At 44.9% G+C, this 22,819-nt stretch overlaps 1 protein-coding gene across 3 annotated transcripts in view; it reads left to right on the top strand.

The window, feature by feature from the left end:
• The window catches only part of spata18 (spermatogenesis associated 18), a 347,300-nt gene extending 328,752 nt beyond the window's left edge, over positions 1–18,548 (top strand). For all 3 annotated transcript variants that reach the window (XM_070870070.1, XM_070870069.1, XM_070870071.1), the window contains 2 exons: positions 12,965–13,013; positions 17,318–18,548. In XM_070870070.1, coding sequence (XP_070726171.1) covers positions 12,965–13,013; positions 17,318–17,325 — 57 coding nt within the window. In that variant the 3' untranslated portion in view covers positions 17,326–18,548. The remainder of the gene's footprint in view (positions 1–12,964; positions 13,014–17,317) is intronic.
• The last annotated feature ends 4,271 nt before the right edge of the window (positions 18,549–22,819 follow it).

The following is a 22,819-nucleotide window of genomic DNA, read 5'->3' as shown; positions in this document are numbered from 1 at the left end:
GAAGGATATACTGGCTTTGGAGGGGGTACAGATACAATTCACTAGGCTGATTCCGGAGATGAGGGGGTTACCTTACGATGATAGATTGAGTAGACTGGGTCTTTACTCATTGGAGTTCAGAAGGATGAGGGGTGATCTTATAAAAACATTTAAAATCATGAAAGGGACAGACAAGATAGAGGCAGAGAGATTGTTTCCACTGGTAGGGGAGGCTAGAACTAGGGGGCACAGCCTCAAAATACGGGGGAGCCAATTTAAAACTGAGTTGAGAAGGAATTTCTTCTCCCAGAGGGTTGTGAATCTGTGGAATTCTCTGCCCAAGGAAGCAGTTGAGGCTAGCTCACTGAATGTATTCAAGTCACAGATAGATAGATTTTTAACCAATAAGGGAATTAAGGGTTACGGGGAGAGGGCAGGTAAGTGGAGCTGAGTCCACGGCCAGATCAGCCATGATCTTATTGAATGGCGGAGCAGGCTTGAGGGGCTAGATGGCCTAGGATTCAGCCGACAAACGCAGGGCTCATCTCCTGACGGTTTGTGGATCCAGAACGTACTCCCTGATGAAGGACCTTCTAGCGCCAGAGAAGTCGGCAGACAAGACGTTCGAAGAGCTCAGTAAGTTGATCGGGGAACACCTTAAACCGGCGAGCAGCATGCACATGGCGAGACATCGGTTTTACACGCACCGGCGGCGAGAAGGGCAAAGCGTTCCTGACTTCGTGGCAGATCGCCGGCGACTGGCGAGCCTATGTAAGTTCACAGATGCATGCAGAGTGAGGATGCTGCGAAACTTTTTTATTGAGGGCACCGGGCAAGTTGAGCTTTTCAGGAAACTGATTGAGACCAAAGACTTGATCTTGGAAGTGGCGGCTCTGATAGCCCAGACATTTATCTCAGGGGAGGAAGAGACCAGAATGATGTATGATAAAAATCTTGGCTCAAATGCGGCAAACGACCAGGGAGTCAACATTGTTAACGGGGCACACAGTTCTCTAGGCAGACAAGGGCAATTGGACATGCCCCAGCATGTAGTCGAACCCAGAGGGGGAATTCAACCGAGACAATGGCTAGCTGAACGGCGATTCATGCCATCGCAATGGACAATGCGGCCAGTAATGGGGCCATCAACACTTGTTAATGGTGCGCTTAAGGACAGTTACAGAGACAGTTAGACAGTTAGAGACGATCGACTGGTAATGGACCTTTTGTTTCCAACAACAGGGCCTCCAGCTCATGCTGGAGGTGTGGAGGCAAACACCCAGCCAGAGCTTGCAGGTATCAGCAATATACCTGCAGAAACTGCAACGTCAGCAGTCACTTGGCACGTATGTGCAGGAAACCTGCAGCCAGTTTGATGTATGAGGAGGACGGGCCCAATGTAAGCCCTGCGAGGTCAAATGAATACTGGGGGAAATCGCTGGAAGCTGAAGTTCAGCGAGTTCATGTGGAGCACATAAACAGTTCATATACCAGGACATCGCCGATAATGATGAAAGTGCTCCTCAATGGCATCCCAGTATTAATGGAGCTAGACATGGGGGCCAGCCAGTCCCTGATGAGTATCAAACAGTTTGAAAGGTTGTGGGTGTCCAAGGCCAGGAGGCCAAAATTATTTACCAATTGACGCACAGCTACGGACATATACAAAGGAGATCATTCCGGTGCTAGGCAGCGCCACGGTAGTCGTGACCCACAAAGATTCGGAGAACAAGTTGCCACTCTGTATTGTCCTGGGGGATGGTCCCGCACCACTGGGGAGGAGTTGGCTTGCTGTCATGAACTAGAAATGGGGCGATGTCAATGCAATTTCTTCTGTGGAGCGAGTATCATGCTCACAGGTCCTGTACAAATTTGACTCATTATTTCAACCCGGCATTGGCACTTTCATGGGGGCCAAGGTAGTGATTCACATAAACCCGGATACCAGGTCAGTACACCACAAGGCCAGAACGGTGCTGTACATGATGCGGGAAAAGATAGAAGGCGAATTAGACCGCCTGCTGAGAGAAGGCATCATCTCGCCAGTCGAATTCAGTGACTGGGCGAGCCCAATTGTGCCGGTGCTCAAGGCGGATGGATCGGTCAGGATATGTGGCGATTACAAGGCCACCATCAATCGGGTGTCACTCCAAGACCAATACCCGCTACCGAGAGCGGAGGACCTCTTTGCGACGCTATCCGGTTGCAAACTTTTTTCAAAATTGGACCTGACCTCAGCTTACATGACCCAGGAGCTGGCGAGTGATTCGAAGAAGCTGACCACCATCACGACACTATTTGAGTATAACAGATGTCCGTTCAGGATATGTTCGGCCACTGCGATCTTTCAGCGAACTATGGAAAGCCTCCTCAAGTCGATTCCAAGGACGGTGGTTTTTCAAAACGACATCCTCATCACGGGTCACGATACTGAAGAACACCTCCACAACCTGGAGGAGGTGCTACGCAGACTGGACCTGGTAGGGCTGCAACTGAAAAAGCCGAAGTGCGTCTTCTTAGCTCCAGAGGTAGAATTCCTGGGGATGAAGGTAGCAGCAGATGGGATCAGACCTACTGCGTCCAAAACAGAAGCGATCCAGAGAGCAGCCATACCCCGTAACACGACGGAGCTGCGTTCGTTCCTGGGGCTCCTGAAATATTTTGGCAACTTTCTTCCCCAATTGAGCACGCTGTTAGAGCCGCTACATGTGCTCCTATGCAAAGGTCGTGATTGGGTCTGGGGGGACAGCCAGGAAAGGGCTTTTGATAGAGCACGCAACTTGTTCTGCTCCAACAAACTGTTAACGTTATATGACCCATGTAAGAAACTTGTTCTAACGTGCGATCCGTTGTCCTATGGGGTCGGGTATGTGTTGCAGCATGTGAATGCCAATGGTCAGTTACAGCCGGTAGGTGATGCCTCCAGAAGTCTGTCCCAGGCAGAAAGGGGCTACGGGATGGTAGAAAAGGAAGCGCTAGCATGTGTTTATGCAGTAAAAAAAATGCACCAGTACCTGTTTGGCAGGAAATTCGAGCTGGAGACAGATCACAAATCCCTAACATCTCTTTTGGTCGACAAGGCCATAAATGTGAATGCATCGACCCGCATACAGATGTGGGCACTTATGTTAGCCGCGTATGATTATACAATTCGGCACAGACCGGGCACTGAAAACTGCGCCGATGCACTCAGCAGGCTCCCACTAGACACCACTGAGGGTGCAACTGAGCATGATGCTGAGATGGTCATGGCTGTTGAAGCTTTCAAAAGTGAAGGCTCACCTATGACAGCCCGTCAGATTAAAGTCTGGACAAATAAAGACCCGCTACTGTCTTTAGTTAAGAAATGTGTCCTGAATGGCGACTGGGCAGCCACGTACATGCCCTGAGGAGTTTAAACCGTTTCATAGGCGCAAGGATGAACTCTCGATTCAGGCCGATTGCCTACTGTGGGGAAACCGAGTAGTCATGCCCCAGAGGGGCAGAGAGGTGTTTATCAGAGAACTTCACAATGGGCACCCGGGCATTGTCATGATGAACGCAATTGCCAGGTCACACGTTTGGTGGCCAAGGATAGATGCTTGTGTTCGCAGGTGCAACACGTGTGCTCAGCTGGGCAACGCACCCAGGGAAGCCCCACTTAGCCCCTGGTCCTGGCCCGCCAAGCCATGGTCACGCATCCATGTGGACTACGCAGGTCCTTTCATGGGAAAAATGTTTTTGGTTGAAGTAGACGCCTACTCCAAATGGATTGAGTGTGCCATTTTAAATTCAAGCGCATCCTCTGCCACGGTAGAAAGTCTACGGGCAATGTTCGTCGCCCATGGTGTACCGGATGTCTTGGTCAGCGACAATGGCCCATGCTTCACAAGCACTGAATCCCAGGACTTCATGGCAGGCAATGGAATCAACCATGTCAAAATGGCACCGTACCGTTCAAGCCGGCCTCAAACGGCCAGGTGGAACGAGCAGTGCAGATAATCAAAAAGGGGATGCTCAGAATCCAAGGGGGTTCCCTACAAAGCCACTTATCATGCCTCCTGTTGGCCAATAGATCCCGACCACACTCGCTCAGAGGGGTTCCACCCGCAGAGCTGCTAATGAAAAGGACGCTCAAAACCAGTTTATCCCTTATGCACCCTACTATGAAAGAAATTGTTGAGAGCAGGCGTCAGTGACAATGTGACTACCGTGACAGGAATGCGAAGGCGCGATGTATTGATGTCAATGACCCTCTTTTTGTCCTTAATTACACTGCAGGGCCCAAATGGCTTGCAGGCACTGTGATTGCCAAAGAGGGGAATAGGGTTTTGGTAGTTAAACTTACCAATGGACAAATCTGCCGCAAGCACGTGGATCAAACTGAAAGGAGGTTCAGCAACCCCATAGAAGAAGCAGAGGAAGAACACGATGTAGAGTTTACTCCACCACAGGTGACCAAACACTGGAACCAAGGAGAGCCCAGTCACTGTGGGCAGTCCGGACAGGCCTGAGGCACTGCAAACAGCAGACACTCAGGCCATTGCCCAACAACCGGAGCCCCAACTCAGGCGAGCGTAAACCACCAGAGAGACTTAACCTGTGATCCCAATAAGACTTTGGGGGGGAGGTGATGTCATGTATTCAACTATCATTGTAACCCATGTATCAGCTGACCTAAGTTATACACCTTGAGAACATTGACCAGAAGGCAGTGAACTTGTGGGAGACACTCCTAACCTGGACTTTCCGATATAAAAGGGGAAGCTCCACCCACCTTCATCACTTAAGGTCTTGGTAATAAAGGTAACTGGTCACAAAGTGACCTTCTCTCAAGTATGGGCCTCTTATGTCCTTACTATACAGTATAAATGCACATCACATACCTTCATAGTCTCCTTTATTTAAGCTTAGTACACTGGTTAGAGATCCAACTTTCTCACCCTCCATCTGAATTTGAAATTTAACCATGCTATGATCACTCATTCCAAGGGGATTGTTTATTAATCCTGTCTCAGTATACAGGACCAGATCTAATTTAGCCTGACCCCTGGTTGGTTCTGTTACATACTGCTCAAGGAACCCGTCCATTATGCACTCGATGAACTCCTCCTCAAGGCTACCCTGACCAATTTGATTTCTCCAATCAATATGGAGGTTAAAATCACCCATGATTATTGCTGTTCCCTTTTTACAAGCCCCCACAAATGACCTTCCGGATGTACTAGGGGACCGAGGGTCTAGTAAGAAGGAGGAACTGAAGGATATCCTTATTAGGGGGAAATTGTGGTGGGGAAATTGATGGGATTGAAGGCCGATAAATCACCGAGGCCTGATTGTCTGCATCCCAGAGTACTTAAGGAGGTGGCCCTAGAAATAGTGGATGCATTGGTGATCATTTTTCAACAGTCTATCGACTCTGGATCAGTTCCTCTGGACTGGAGGGTTGCTAATGTAACACCACTTATAAAAAAAGGAGGAAGAGAGAAAACAGGTAATTATAGACCGGTTAGACTGACATCAGTAGTGGGGAAAATGTTGAATTAATTATTAAAGATGAAATAGCAGCGCATTTGGAAAACGGTGACAGGATCGGTCCAAATCAGCATGGATTTATGAAAGGGAAATCATGCTTGACCAATTTTCTGGAATTTTTTGAGGATGTAACTAGCAGAGTGGACAAGGGAGAACCAGTGGATGTGGTGTATTTGGACTTTCAAAAGGCCTTTTTGACAAGGTCCCACAAAAGAGATTGGTGTGCAAGATCAAGGTACATGATATTGGGGGTAATCTACTAGCGTGGATAGAGAATTGGTTAGCAGGCAGGAAGCAGAGAGTCGGGATAAACGGGTCCTTTTCGGAATGGGAGGCAGTGACTAGTGGAGTACCACAGGGCTCAGTGCTGGGACCCCAGCTATTTACAATATACATTAATGATTTGGATGAAGGAATTGAGTGTAATATCTCCAAGTTTGCAGATGACACGAAACTGGGTGGCGGTGTGAGCTGTGTGGAGGATGCTAAGAGGCTGCAGGGTGATTTGGACAGGTTAGGTGAGTGGGCAAATGCATGGCAGATGCAGTATAATGTGGATAAGTGTGAGGTTATCCACTTTGGTGGCAAAAACACGAAGGCAGAATATTATTTGAATGGTGGCAGATTAGAAAAAGGGGAGATGCAACAAGACCTGGCTGTCATGGTTCATCAGTCATTGAAAGTTGGTATGCAGGTACAGCAGGCGGTGAAGAAGGCAAATGGCATGTTGGCCTTCATAGCTAGGAGATTTGAGTATAGGAGCAGGGAAGTCTTACTGCAATTGTACAGGGCCTTAGTGAGGCCTCACCTGGAATATTGTGTTCAATTTTGGTCTCCTAATCTGAGGAAGAACGTTCTTGCTGTTGAGGGAGTGCAGCAAAGGTTCACCAGACTGATTCCAGGGATGGCAGGACTGACATATGAGGAGAGACTGGATCAACTGGGCCTTTATACACTGGAGTTTAGAAGGATGAGAGGGGATCTCATAGAAACGTATAAGATTCTGACGGGACAGGACAGGTTAGATGCGGGAAGAATGTTCCCGATGTTGGGCAAGTCCAGAACCAGGGGACACAGTCTTAGGATAAGAGGTAGGCGATTTAGGACTGAGATGAGGAGAAACTTCTTCACTCAGAGAGTTATTAACCTGTGGAATTCCCTGCCACAGAGAGTTGTTGATGCCAGTTCATTGGATATATTCAAGAGGGAGTTAGATATGGCCCTTATGGCTAAAGGGATCAAGGGGTATGGAGAGAAAGCAGGAAAGGGGTACTGAGGTGAATGATCAGCCATGATCATATTGAATGGTGGTGCAGGCTCGAAGGGCCGAATGGCCTACTCCTGCACCTATTTTCTATGATTGTTGTGCATCTGTAAAGCATGCACTTCCATGTTCCGCCACCAGGGAGCTCATCCCCTGACGTCCCAAGGGATCCCAGCGTCCCTTGGGAGCACTGTATATAAGCCAGCCCCTAAGGCCTGTTCCTCACTCTGGAGTGTCTTATTAAAGACTGAGGTCACTGTTACTTTAACCTCCCTGTGTGCAGCCTCATCTGTGTTAGGAACACAATAACTGGCGACGAGAATACGAATCCAACACAAAGATGCAGCAAACTGTGGGCATCCTGGAGAAGTTCTCGGAGGGTGAGGACTGGGAAGCCTATGTCGAACGGCTAGACCAGTACTTTGTAGCTAACGAGCTGGACGGAGAAAGAAGTGCTGCAAAAAGGAGAGCGGTCCTCCTCACAGTCTGTGGGGCACCGACCTACAGCTTCATGAAGAATCTTCTGGCTCCGGTGAAACCCACAGATAAGTCGTATGAGGAGCTGTATAGACTGGTTCGGGAGCATCTTAACCCGAGGGAGAGCGTGCTGATGGCCAGGTATCGATTCTACACGTGCCAGCAATCTGAAGGTCAGGAAGTGGTGAGCTACGTCGCCGAGCTAAGGTGACTTGCAGGACAATGTGAGTTTGATGGCTACCTGAAACAAATGCTCAGAGACTTTCTTGTACTGGGCATTGGCCACGATACCATCCTACGAAAATTTTTGACTGTAGAGACACCGACCCTCAGTAAGGCCAGTTCATTGGATATATTCAAGAGGGAGTTAGATATGGCCCTTATGGCTAAAGGGATCAAGGGGTATGGAGAGAAAGCAGGAAAGGGGTACAAGCGTTTATGTCCACCAGTGATAACACCAAACAAATCTTCAGCACACAAGTGCTAACAATGTTCATAAATTAACTGGAACTGTATTTGAGAGCAGAAATGTACAGGGCAGAACCCACGAGTCTGTAACTGCCAGCAGGCCTCAGGTGACCCAGATGACACCGAGTCCCCAACGAAGGATGAATGCAAGGCAATTCACACCTTGTTGGCGTTGTGGAGGCTTCCATTCAGCCGATTCATGCCGCTTCAAAGGGTATGTTTGCAAGAGCTGTGGAACAATGGGGCACCTCCAGCGAGCTTGCAAACGAGCTGCAAGCTCTGCAAAACCTGCTAACTACCACGTGGTAGAGGAAGATCGGTCCATGGTGGATCAAAGCAATTTCGAGCCTCAGAGAGAGGAGGCAGATGCTTAAGTACATGGGGTGCACACTGGGTACATCATGAGTAAAAAGATGTTTGAGAGACTGTGGTGCAACAAGGCATTCAGACCAGCCCTGAGCCCCATCCACACGAAACTGAGAACGTACACCAAGGAGCTTATCACTGTCCTGGGCAGCGCCATGGTCAAGGTCACCTACGAGGGTACGGTGCATGAACTGCCACTCTGGATTGTCCTGGGCGATGGTCCCACACTGCTTGGAAGGAGCTGGCTGGGCAAAATCTGCTGGAACTGGGATGACATCCGAGCGCTATCACATGTCAATGAGGCCTCATGTACCCAGGTTCTTAACAAATTTCCTTCCCTTTTTGACCCAGGCATTGGAAACTTTTCCAGGGCGAAGGTGCGGATCCACTTGGTCCCAGAGGCACGACCCATTCACCACAAGGCGCGAGCGCTACCTCACATGATGAGGGAGAGAGTGGAAATCGAGCTTGACAGGCTGCAACAAGAGGGCATCATCTCCCAGTGGAATTCAGCGAGTGGGCCAGCCCGATTGTTCCAGCACTCAAAAGGATTTGCGGCGATTAAAGAGTGACTATTAATTGTTTCTCGCTTCAGGACCAATACCCGCTACCTAAGGCAGACGACCTACTTGCGATGCTGGCAGGAGGCAAGACGTTCACCAAGGTCGACCTGACTTCGGCCTACATGACGCAGGAGCTGGAGGAGTCTTCGAAGGGCCTCACCTGCATCAACACGCACAAGGGACTGTTAATCTAAACAGATGCCCTTTGGAATTCGGTCGGCTGCAGCGATCTTCCAGAGAAACAGGGAGAGCCTACTCAAGTCGGTACACAGTGGTCTTTCAGGATGGCATATTAGTCACGGGTCGGGACACCGCCGAGCACCTACAAAACCTCTGGATCGCGTAGGGCTGCGGCTGAAGAGGTTGAAATGCGTCTTCATGGCAACAGAAGTGGGGTTTTTGGGGAGAAAGATCGTGGCGGACGGCATTCGGCCCACAGACGCCAAGACAGAGGCTATCAGGAACTCGCCCAGGCCACAGAATGTCACGGAGCTGCGGTTGTTCCTGGGACTCCTCAACTTCCTACCGGGGTTAAGCACTCTTTTAGAGCCCCTACATGTGTTATTGCACAAAGGTGAGAACTGGGTATGAGGAAAAAACCAAGTAATTGCTTTTGAGAAAGCCAGAAACATTTTATGCTCCAACAAGCTGCTTGTATTGTATAACCCGTGTAAAAGACTTGTGCCCGCATGTGACGTGTCGTCGTACGGAGTCGGGTATGTATTACAACAAGCTAATGTTGCGGGGAAGTTGCAACCTGTCGCTTATGCTTCCAGGAGCTTATCTAAGGCCGAGAGAGCCTACAGCATGATTGAGAAAGAGGCATTAGCGTGTGTGTTTAGGGTAAAGAAAATGCATCAGTACCTGTTTGGCCTCAAATTTGAGCTGGAAACCGATCACAAGCCCCTCACATCCCTGTTCGCTGAAAACAAGGGGATAAACACTAATACCTCAGTCCGCATACAAAGGTGGGCACTCGCGCTATCAACGTATAACTATACCATCTGCCACAGACCAGGCACCGAGAACTGTGCGGATGCTCTGTCGGCTACCATTGCCCACCACGGGGGTGGAAATGGCGCAGCCTGCAAACTTGTTGATGATGGCGCAGCCCACAGAATTGTTGATGGTCATGGAAGCGTTTGAAAATGATAAATCATCTGTCACGGACCGCCAGATTAGGACTTGGACCAGCCAAGATCCTCTGCTGTCCCTAGTAAAAAACTGTGTACTGCATGTGAGCTGGGCCAGCATCCCCGTTGAAATGCAAGAGCTAATCAAGCCGTTCCAGTGGCGAAAGGACGAGCTGTCCATTCAGGCAGACTGCCTGTTGTGGGTTAACCGCGTAGTGCTACCCAAAAAGGGCAGGAAGACGTTCATCTCGAATCTCCACAGCACACACCCGGGTATAGTAATGATGAAAACGATAGCCAGATCCCACGTGTGGTGGCCCGGTATCGACTCTGACTTAGAGTCCTGTGAACGGCAATGCAGCGTATGGGCTCAGTTGAGCAACGCGCCCAGAGAGGCACCACTAAGTTTGTGATCCTGGCCCTCCAGACCATGGTCGAGGATCCATGTCGACTATGCGGGCCCGTTTCTTGGTAAAATGTTCCTGGTAGTGGTGGATGCTTTTTCAAAATGGATTGAATGTGAAATAATGTCGGGAAGCACCGCCACCGCCACCATTGAAAGCCTGAGAGCCATGTTTGCCACCCACGGCCTGCCTGACATACTGGTCAGTGACAATGGGCCATGTTTCACCAGTGCCGAATTTAAAGAATTCATGACCCGCAATGGGATCAAACATGTCACTTCGGCCCTGTTTAAACCAGCCTCCAATGGGCAGGCAGAGCGGGCAGTACAAACCATCAAACAGAGCCTTAAACGAGTCACAGAAGGCCCACTCCAAACGCACCTGTCCTGAGTGCTGCTTAGCTACCGCACGAGACCCCACGTGCTCACAGGGGTGCCCCCGGCTGAGCTACTCATGAAAAGGGCACTTAAAACCAGACTCTTGCTGGTTCACCCCAACCTGCATGATCAGGTAGAGAGCAGGCGGCAGCAACAAAATGTAAACGATGGTCGCGCCATTGTGTCACGGGAAATTGATCTGAATGACCCTGTATATGTGCTAAACTATGGACATGGTCCCAACTGTATCGCAGGCACGGTGATAGCTAAAGAAGGGAATAGTGTGTTTGTAGTCAAACTAGACAATGGACAAATTTGCAGAAAGCACCTGGACCAAACGAGGCTGCGGTTCACAGACTGCCCTAAACAACCCACAGCAGACACTACTTTTTTCGAGCCCAAAACACACACCCAAAGGATCAACGACACCACGCCGGACTAGGAAATCGAACCCAACATGCCTACAGCCCAGCAAGGCCAGGCTCACCTAGCAGCCCTGCAGGGCCAACAACACGCCAGCCCAGCGAGGGCACAGCCAACACACCAGAACAGACATTTGTACTAGAGAAAGAAAGGCTCCCGACCGCCTCACCTTGTAAATAATTTTCACTTTGACTTTGCGGGGGATTGATGTTGTGTATCTGTAAAGCATGCACTCCCATGTTCCACCACCAGGGAGCGCATCCCCTGAAGTCCCAAGGGCTCCCAGCATCCCTTGGGAGCACTGTATATAAGCCGGCCTCTAACTCACTCTGGAGCGTCTTAATAAAGACTGAGGTCACTGTTACTTTAACCTCCCTGTGTGCAGTCTCATCTGTGTTAGGAACACAATATTGATAGCTTACAGCTTTTACTGCACATTTTAAAAAAAATCTAATGTTTCAGGAAAAATGCTATGAAATGAGATTAAAATGTTACTATTATGATTGAACAATCTCATACATTATTTATGGGCAGCACCTGTGTCTCATTCGGAGTGGCCACGTATGTACAAGTTTTCTGCAAAAGATGACAAGGTGAATGGCTTTGGAGGGGTACAGCATAGATTCACCAGAATTATACCAGAGCTTAAAGGGTTAAATTATGAGGACAAGGTGCATAAACTTGGTTTATGTGCCCATGATTTTAGAAAGTTGAGGGATTTAATCAAGATCTCTAAAATGATTAAGGGATTCAGTCAGATAGATACAGAGAAACTTTCCTCTGGTGGGGAATCCAGAACAAGGGGGTGCAATCTTAAAATTAGAGCTCGGCCATTCAGAAGTGAAATCAGGAACCACTTTCTCACACGAAGGATGTAAATGCTGGAACAACTGAAATTTTCAATGCTAAGATAAACAGATTTTTATCGAGTAAGGGCATCAAGGGATATGGAGCAAAGGCGGGTAAATGCAGCTGAAGTAAATATCAGTCGTGATCTAATTGAATCGCGGAACATGCTTGAGGAGCTAGATGATCTAATTGAATGGAGGAACAGGCTTGAAGGGCTGAATGGCCTATTCATGTTCCTATCTTGCAAAAAAATGATTGGAGCAATAAAAATGAAGACAAAGCTATATACTAAGGGCGAAATAAACTAACTTGTCAATCAAAACTTTAAAATATGCCATTCATCTTTTATATTTTGTCCACACACTGCTGACCACTTTTCAAATGGCTAAGCAGCATTGCTGTTGAGGAGGCAGCAGGAAAGTCTCAAGTTCTAACAAGGGACCTATTTAATAAAATATGGGGCCTTACTGATGTTTGTGCTGTCCACCAACACAGCTTTAAAACATGCTGGTATTCTTGTCAACTGCAAAATGCTGTGTGTCTGATTTTATGACCTGCACTTGCTGCCTCTGTGCCCCCAGCAGAGCCTTGCAAAATCAGGACCATAGCTGATGAAGAGATGGAGCACTTGGGAGTGGAATAGCAACAGAGGTTAAGCATTAATACAAATTACCTGTACCGTGGCCAGTTCAGTGATTTATCTGGCAATAATTGGTATTGTTGATATAATCCTTGAGATAATCACTTCAGGTTAATAATGAACACTCTTACTTGTATCATTCAGCTGGGAGTTTAGTAATCTGTAATGCAGGTTTTTAACAATGCATCAAGTATGGAGACTTGTTTCAGCAATTGGGTCCATCCATAGTGGCTAACATAAATAGGATTAATTAGTCTTGGATTAACCTGATATTGTCATCCACCTAACATCTGTGAGGCAGCTTTATCGAGTGTTGCTGAAAACTAATAAAACAACCTCCCATTTGGATTGGTTTTGAGCTGCTTGAGTGTGTTTGATGATTGTGACCATTCACAACTGTGCTGCTTGTATTTTTTTTAATCATTTCTTGTTTCATGCAATAGGAGTGCACAGATTTTTTGCAGCTAAAGATTGAGAACTAATATTTGTATGTCATTTGTTTTACAGTCTTCCCGAAGCCGTAGCCCTTCCCCCATCAGACGAAGCATTAGTCCCAGTAAGTGTGAAACATTTTTAAATCTGGAATGGTTTAGAGGTTGATTCTTGAGTATATGATGTAATCATCAAAGCGGTTTAACTTCCTCTGGCAGTAGGCTGGTTAATGTGTTTGCGTAAAATTCCTTTGCGAACCACTTTAGCTCAAGATGTGCAGTCAATGCACCAGTCTGTATTTAGGGAATGGAGCAAAATGCTCAAGGCTGTTCTAAGGCTAGGAGGACCAGTGATGGCCTCCTGAAGAAGTATGACGGGAAGATCAAGGAATCAATGTCTCCATGGCAGGAGTCGCTAAAATGGTTTTGGGCGGTGTCGGGGAGGGGGTCTGCGATTAGAGGTGGGGAATTAAATGAACAAAATGAAAACTTGTCATAATATTCAAAGGCCTTCTCAGATTTGCTTTTGAGGGTTGTGATTTTGTGAATTGAATCTTTTCTTATAAGAAGCTGAAGTTTATTATGTGTGTTCCACAACACTCACTAAACTCACTAAAAAGCATCACACATCCCACATCCTTTGGATTCAGCTGACACGTGCAAGATGCAAAACCTTTTGGAATTATATGGATTGGCCTTGAAATTGCACATTTTTGACAACCTGTTGAATGTAAGTGTTAATTTAACACCCATTTAAACAACGAACAAAGCAATTTCATATGAATATGTCTGAGGTGCTCGCAGGGAGCATTAGCCAGGAAATTATGGCTTTAATGGCCCTGAATTTGCGGTCGGAGGCTTCCCGTGGGGAAATGCCCCTACGCCTGGTATACATCATCCTCTTGCCCTCTCAGGTCCAGGAATTTTGGGCTAATGATTCTTTTATAAAAATGCTCGTTTGAAAGGAGGATGTAGATAATGGCAAGTGCTGTAAACTCAGAGCAACCAAAATAACTGTCCATTTTTCCTGAAATATTCCAGTATCTTTCAGCACTTTCCATTTACTTTTCTTACTGTTACACTAAGTATAATTTCAAACAGGATTTAATATAAGATGTTGCAGCTTTTAAGACATCGTGTGGGCAGGCACAAACCACACAGTGGGATTGGAGACCAAAGCATTTGAAACTGTCTTTTGTGTGGTACCAGAGTTCTAAGGAAACATCTTGACTGAGATAATTGCCAGTTTCTTATAGTTTTAGGCAGAACACGATGCATCCTAACGAGAACATCAAAGGCAACTTGGCAGTGGTTTTGCAGATTATTTATTGGTTAGTTGTTTTGTCATGATATTGTGTTAGTCAGATACAGGTGAACTGCCCCTTTATGTGGGAGTGTTTATTAAGGCATATAAGAGGTAGATACTAGAACAGCACTTCCAGTAACAGCACTCATTGACGGCATCCATACTCCCAATGCAAGCATAATGGGTCCATAGTGAGAAACTTTCAGTCATATTGCAAGGACAGTACAAATCTGCCCCATCTGGAGAAGAACATTCAAGCTCAATGGTTGACAGACAGTTCTATATCTTGCATGTTATTTTCTACTTTTGCCATGCTGTTCAATTGCCTAGTGCATGAGCTAGAATGTTCTCCAGCTCGTGGGGATTTTGAATAGACATTTCTGCAGTTGGGAAATGCTTTTTGAAGCATTTGTTTTGCCATTCTGCCTTCACACACCTGGACTTTCTTCTCATGAATTAGACCAGCAGCAGACTTTCAGACCCCTCCAACCCCCCTATCTACAGTCCGGAGGAGGTATGAGATTCCCAATGGGCATACTCTGTATGCCATGCTCATGGAAGAGGGGAAGGAGCACCACAGGATGGAGCAATGGAGCAAATAATACTCGGGTAGAATTTATTGCAAGCAGCATCACAGCACAGCTCATCACTGAAGTCTTCTCTTCTGTGTCCATCAGCCTACCTTTGACACCAGAGCCTTACCTCTTTCTCCCCCACTTTCAAGTAAAGGGATATTCCCTCAAACCACCACCCATCCTGCATCAGCCCACTTTGCACCTACATGACTGTACCATTCATCACCACCTGAGTGAAGATGTCAGCACCACGTAAGTCGCCCCCTTTCCTATATGACTCTAACCTCCATCAGTAACAAAATACCATGTCAGTGCACATTCTAGTTTATTGCAGTGAATTCCAAAGTGCACACAATCAGCCTATTCTTTCTTAACATCATACTGGCCCTGGGTCCCTATATGCACCTTTTTTAACCTCTTATCTTTTTGCCACATTTAGGCCAGGATCACGGCAGGTGGTTGGCTGCTCATTCTCTGTAAAAGGCTCATGGAACTGAGGTTTCCCTTGTCTCATGACAGGGAAACCTTGCTGGCTTCATCTCTGGAGCTTGCTCTTGGGCAGCCTAGTCTCTCCTCCTCCCTTTTTCCACTGGCCTGGTGCACTGAAGGGAAGTTCGCAGGCCTGAAAGACAGCAGTATCAAGCAGATGGACTCCAGCTGTTAACATTCCACTGCGCCATGTATCTGTGGCCCTACTGATCAGTAGGATGGCTGGTCTGATGGCAGCTATCATATGCTGAAAGCCCTGAGGTGCAACGGCTGCTACAGTATGGAAGCCACGATTCATGTTGTAGGCAGAGCCACCACTGGTCCGATGGCCGCTTCTTTAAAATTTCCAACCTCTTGAGATGACTTTTCTGCTTGGACAGCCAGATAATACCTTGTGTGCTCAATCCCAACCAGGAGTGTGTCTCCCTTGTCAAGTCTCATGCCCAAGAAGGTGCGATCTGTGGACCACCCTATCTGGTAATGCAGGGCTGTGCTGCCCTACTCGGGTACAGACAGACATTCTCGATCAAACCTTTGGAAATTCTCTTTGTCCTCCGGCTCCCAAAGGAAAAAATTAACTCTAAAGGAATGCCCATCATATCAGCAAGGACACCCGTGACTGGTAACGGGGTAAATAGAAATAAAACACTAACTAACTGGAACTGAAAAAGACCAAAGCATCAATCAATCGAACATAAGAAAAATAATTACATTTAATTTGAGGGTGATTGAAGGACTATCCCCAAGAGTCCCCGGCTGCAGCCTCCTGTAATTGGGTTTCCCTCCCGGCCACCAGCCAGGCTGTCAATTCGGGCGGGAAACGGAACAAAAAAATGTTAGAGGTCCTGCCGTTCAGTTCGGCAGGACCTCCGCATCCCAGCCTTGCCGGGTTCTTCGGCTGTTTTCGGTCTCCCAGCACCGTAAATATCAGAGTCTATGATTCACAGGAATTGAGGTGTATAACACCGTATATAAACCACATAGCACTGAAAGTGATGCCATGTTTTAAAATATATATATATATATATATATATATTATATATATATATATATATATGTCGTGGAGTATTACAAAGATACTCAACACATCTGTTTCGGAGAAAAAAATCATTTATTATAAAGCACTCGATCGAGGGAGAGACAGCTTCTACTCAAGTTCAATAACTCGATGGCCCAAACCAGCCGTTCTTTTCGAACAATCGTTGAGTTACTGTTTTTATACAGTCAAAATACATACAAAATCATGAAGTTTCGCACGGAAGCTTTCCTTTTGTTGTTTCCCTGCTATGTCACAACGTTTCGCCTAACTACTATGATTACAAATATTAATTGGTTAATACAATTATATTCACAGCAAGCTTCGTTACCTCCCCTGTGCGCCTTTTATCTGATCAGTTACGTGCTACATCATTACTTTTCTACGGTTAAGCAATTCCTGTGAAAATACTTTTTCCCAGACCTATTTGTCCTTGACTAAATCTTCTGTTAATAGACAGACAAAGCTGGGGTGTTTATTATTATCTCGTGTAATTCTATCTATGCTTGGACATCTGCCAAATACTCCCTTCTCGAGAGTTATACGTTATGGTCCTATGCTCAACTTAAGCTTAGCCACAAACTTTTTAGAAATATGATTTTTAACCCCTTCAATATATATAAACATCACAATAGATTCTTCCTTAATTCCAACCTATACATTGCAAATGTGTGAAAGGAGCACTTCAGCTTTACCCACATCTCTGGCAGATCGTTTTTATATATAATATAATATATATATATTAATTATGTGCCACAAAAATTTGCATTATTACCATATATTATTATACATTTTGTATCAATAAAATACCTCACTCAAATTAGAAACTCTACTGCTTCAATGAGTTCCAACCAGTAGTGTGTAATTCTCTTTCCTCGACAGCTGTTTTAACTTTACTTTAATTTACAAAACTTTTATAACAGGTAAGCTGACCCACATAAAATAACTCATAAGATTTAGTAGCAAACCAGAGAGCCTAACCCAGATAAATTAACACTTGATTTTTTTTTTCTGCTTAACCAGGACACTGAAGGAATCAAAGTTCAAAAAAATAACCGATTGATGGTCTTCTGAAAGCATCCCAAGTGACACCAAGTGCAGTTTAATCAACAGAACCAAATCAATTCGAATAATGTGTACTTTTCATCTTCTGGGAAAGGAATACAATCGTCTTTTGTTTGTGTTAGCGCCTGTTACTTAATTGTTATGAGTTATTAAATACATCCCTTGTACTGTATCATCTTAAGCCTTATCTTATGGGTCATATTTATTTGACAAGACCCGGGCATGCATAATCACAAATTCTTGAGGGTGGCAGAGCAAGTTGATTACGCAGTTAAGAAAGCGTATGGGATAGTTGGGTTTGTAAATAGGGGCATTGAATAGGAAAACAGGGATGTCATGTTAAACCTTTAAAAATCTCTGGAGTATTGTGTCCAATTCTGGGCAACACATTTTAGGAAGGATGTTGAGGCCTTGGAGGGAGTACAGATGAGCTTTACCAAGATGCTACCAGGGATGAGGGACTTCAGTTATGTGGAGATATTGGAGAAGCTGGGATTGTTCTCCTTAGAGCAGAGAAGGCTAAGGGAAGACCTAATAGAGATATTCAAAATTATGAGGGGTTTTTCTAGTGCAAGTAGGGAGAAACTATTTCCTCTGGCAAGTGGGTTGATAACCAGAGGTCATGGATTTAAAATAATTGGCAAAAGCACTAGAGGGGAAATATTTTTTTTCACACACAAGGTTGTTAAGATCTGGAACACACTACCTGAAAGGGAAGTGGAATCAGATTCCACAGGCATTTTCAAAGGTAATGGACATATATTTGAAAAGGACTAATTTGCAGGGCTATGGGGAAAAAGCTGGGATGTGGGACTAAGTTGGATAGCTCTTTCAAAGAGCTGGCACAGGCAGGACAGGCTGAATTATCTCCTTGTCTGCTGTAAAATTCTGTGATTCTATAACTAAGTGTGGGCAAAGCTCGCAATGCATTCCTGATTTCTGTGGTCCCTGTGATCACAAAATATATTAAAAGGCATGGAAGGAATTTATCTGAAAGAATAAAATACAAACAAGCCCCTTCCCCTTTAATTGTAGGAATAACAAAATGTTCGTTCAAAGTCCTGAGGTCTTAAACACTGTAAACTGAGCACAAAATTAAACTGAAAGCAAAATACTGCAGATGCTGGAAATCTGAAATTAAAACAGGAAATGCTGGAACCACTCAGCAGGTCAGGCAGCATCTATGGAGAGAGGAAGATAAGGTTAACATTTCTGGTTGATGACCTTTCGTCAGAACTACTAAAAGAACTGGTTCTAATGAAAGTTCATTGACCTGAAATGCTAATCCTACTTCCTGTCACCACAGATACTACCTGACCTGCTGAGTGTACTACTGAAACCAGGGCTATTGATGTCCAAATATGGTGCTGAACACAACACACAGCTAAAATCGTTTCATGTTTGACTGAAATCTAAAATGTTTGAAATTAATCAAAGTCTTAGTTATGCTGATTTTGATTGTATAATTGTTCTTTAATGAGTGCAAATACTATTTGCTAATTATTTTTTTATAATATTACTGGTATCCTACATGATAACCTGTGATTAAAAAGGTATTAACTATCAGAAACCCAATCGAATCAAAAGGGGGAAGGGACACTTTCCTTTCCTACAGTGATCACTGGCATTCCTATTCCATCATTATTGCAATAGAAAAAGGCTTTACATAGTTAATTTGCATAGATACTTGGTCGTGGGATCATAATTCAGTAGAGTTTACAAGATTATTCTGATATTAACTTAGGCCAATGAAATGGAATGAAAAGCATAGTTAAACCTAATCTACAGGCAAACATTCAAATTTTTTTTCAAAAACAGAACATAAAAAAATCATAAAAACATTCTCAAGATCCTTTTAATCTAAATCACCACAACAGAATTTTAAAATAATTAGTAAAAAAACAATTACTAACCTTTTTCTTGGAGAGGTACTCGCGTATCGCCCAGCTCCGCTGATTCTCGTGGGCGTTGTTTTTCATACTTACCTACAGGTCACCGCTGAGCCAAATATGAGGATCTGAGGACGGTGCAAGCCGGCGGTCTGCTCCCCAGCGGTACCTCGAAGTCGCCAGCGTAACTCAGCTAGGCAATTTCTTGCCGACCTGGTTATCGCCCACAATGGCCAATATCGCCCAGAAACCAGGTGGTAAACCAATGCAGTTTCTATCCCCATGAAACTACCGGATTGTCGTAACAACCCATCTGGTTCACTAATGTCCTTTAGGGAAGAAAATCTGCTGTCCTTGTCTGGCCTATGACAAGGACAGCGATGTGGTTGACTCTTAATTACTCTCTGAAAAAAGCCACTCAGTTGTACCAAACCGCTATAAAGAAGTATGCTAAGAATAAACACTACATGGACTGTAGCGGTTCAAGAAGGTGGCTCACCACCACCTTCTCGAGGGCAATTAGAGATGGGCAATAAATGCTGGCCTTGCCAGCGAAGCCCATTCCCAGGAACAAATTTTTAAAATTCTGTTTCTATATTTCACATTTCAGAAATCTATTTTAATGTCATAATCCCATTTCATAATAGAGAGGCGCTACTTTATTTACCAGCCTTTCCTGTTTTCTCCTGATTCTATTGGGTTTGTTTATTAGGTATTCTTCTAGTACTGTATAACTTTAAAAAAGAAAGAAAGACTTGCATTTATATAGCGTCTTTCACGACCACCAGACATCCTAAAGTACTTTTTTGGAGTGTATTCATTGTTATAGTGTGGGAAACGCAGCATCCAATTTGCGCACAGCAAGCTCCTACAAACAGCAATGTGATAATGACCAGATAATCTGTTTTTGTTATGTGATTGAGGGATAAATTTTAGTGATTGTCTTTACCACAAAGACATAACCAATACATTGATCACAATGTTATGGTACAGCAATGTAAGCTGTATTGAGAGAACAGCCAGGGATTAAAAATACAAAGTTGCTTATAATTCTTTGACCCCCAAGCTGTGATAAACATGTGATATATGCGTGTGTGTCTATGCATGCACACGTGCGGCATTGGTATATTAACTTTTTGAAAGTTTTATAACCTTTATCCTGCACACAGCACTTTCTGTCATGATTGTAGAGATCAAAGTAGTTTAACAATAGCCTAACAGAATTCCTACTATAATCTATGATTGATTAATATCAGCAAAAGTAGGAATCACAGTCACTGTTTTTCTTCAATGACTCACTCCCTTTTTTTAGCATACATAGTTTAAAACGCTATTGTAGAGTAAAATTGAGTGATGCAGTGCCCTTTCACCGATAGTATCTGGGTTCAAATCCAGCTCCAGCAGATAGGACAACAATCTCAAACGAGTTTGGATACTTTGGCCAGAATTTTCACCTTCGCGTCGGGTTGGGTGCAGGCGGATGGCATAGCTTGTCTGAAACGCGATGTTTTCAGCAATGTGCTGCTCAGAGCGACTTTCACTTAATGGCCCAATTGAAAGAGTCATGCGTGTTTCCAGATCCCATTAAGTGGTGCGGGTCTGATGACGCCATCGATGACTCGTTTCCAGAACCCACATTTAAAGTAGCTTTGCATTGAACTCACTTGAAGGTTACTAGAGGAGGGCGGAAGGTGTCAAGGAAAGGCCACAGGAAAGATAAAACTTTTGAAACATGGATAGTCAAAGGCAGAGGGCTGCATCCCAGTTCTCAGATTCTTCCTTGCATATGATTGTGGAGGCTGTCAGAACAAGCAGGGAGGTCCTCTTTCCTGCTGACAGGCTAAGGAGACCGCCACATGCAACAAAGAGAGCCTGGCTGGATATTGCTGAGGAGGTCATCAGCAGGGATGTGGTGAGGATGTCCTGGATACAGTGCAGAAAGTGCTTCAATGATCTCATGAGGTCAGGAAAGGTGAGTGCAATGTCACACTCACCCTCATCCTGCTGTGCATGTCAACACATCCCCATACTCTGCCTTATCAAGCCGACTCCTCCACATCATTCCTCACACCAACATACCTTGCATGTCCACTCATGCAACTCTATGTACATACATCCTATCTGAGTAACGACCACTCACACTCTCCCTCATCCTAATGATAGCAAGTGACACCATAGAAGGAGACTATTTGGCATTGGCACCAATCATAGTCACCCTCTACAGATGTAACCCATCCATTAGGAAGGAAAGGAGATAATTTTATTAACCTTGACGCATTGTTGGCAAAGTGTTTAAAGACCTTCACAAGGCACAAGACAAGGAGTACTGCATATTCGCCAAATTCTACGTTACTGGCGGGAAGTCTCAGGTCTGAGGACAACTTTGTGTAGATCTGGAAACTCCTGACAAAGGAGATAGCGCAGAAATTACAGGGACACAGAGTGCATTGTTGGCACTTGAATCCCCAAAATTATTCTCCAGGTTTTAGCCACAGTGATCCAAGTAACAAGTTCCCTTACAGATTTTATACTTAGCAGGGCCCTTAACCAGATGCAGATCCAGATTTTATTCGCATGGCATTAATATTACCATTCAAGAATTTTGTGCTATATTTAAAAGTACACGAGAAATGATAACTTTAAACTACAGTATTGCATCCACTGCTTTGGGTAATGTTTGGAAATGATGCTAAACTTTTTTTCATGGTGTGTGCTTTATATTTTTCTAAGCATTTTTATGTTTTCAAAATTTTTTATGTTTCAAAAAACTTTTTATAATTAATCAATATAATCATATGTTTTGTTTTTATTGAAATTGTATGTGTTGTCAACTATTGAAGTAAAGTTATATCACTTTTCAGTTGAATATTGTGTGATAAGTCATGTAACATGTTTGGAAGAATATTAAATAAATTCCTCCAACTGTAAATCTTCATGTGATGCTTGGAAACAATGAAGCTTCTAGGTTTAACAGGTCACCATTATAAGTACCCAGGGCTGAGGTGCTGAAGCTGAGGCCTGCTCAGGTTCCCAATGCCTTGTGCACAATAATAAGCCTTGGATGCACCTGTGGTACATAGAGCCTGTGCACTTATCTAGGCCTGTTAAGGGCATGAAAAGCATGTTAATGAGGACTATTCCCTATAATGTGCCTCAATAAATTCCAGATACCCATCATCCATATAAAATGAGCTGTATAGGAGGCCCCCTTCTTATGTTGGGGTAGAAATTGGACCTCAGTGTGACCATTTTACAGGTGTAAAAGGGGTACAATGATGTCCAATTTCGGGGACCAACGTCTTGCGTCCCAAAGACACCTGAAAAATATCTGACCTGAAATTGGGTCAGGCCACTTTTCAAGCATTCTGCGCAGCCACCTAAAGCAGCCAATAAACATCTGCTTTAGGACCTCTCAGAAATTGGGCTGCCATCAGTGGAGCATTGGGCTTGCTCCGCTCAGGTTTTCCAAGCGTGGATGTGGCCTAGCCACCAACCGCCACCAAAAAGGTAAGTTTATTTTAAAATTAATGTTAAAGAAAGAAAGACTTATATAGCACCTGTCACAACCAGC

The sequence above is a fragment of the Pristiophorus japonicus genome, chromosome 2, assembly GCF_044704955.1.
Source record: "Pristiophorus japonicus isolate sPriJap1 chromosome 2, sPriJap1.hap1, whole genome shotgun sequence".
Taxonomy (NCBI): Eukaryota; Metazoa; Chordata; class Chondrichthyes; family Pristiophoridae; genus Pristiophorus; species Pristiophorus japonicus.
This window is presented reverse-complemented; position numbering and strand designations above follow the sequence as displayed.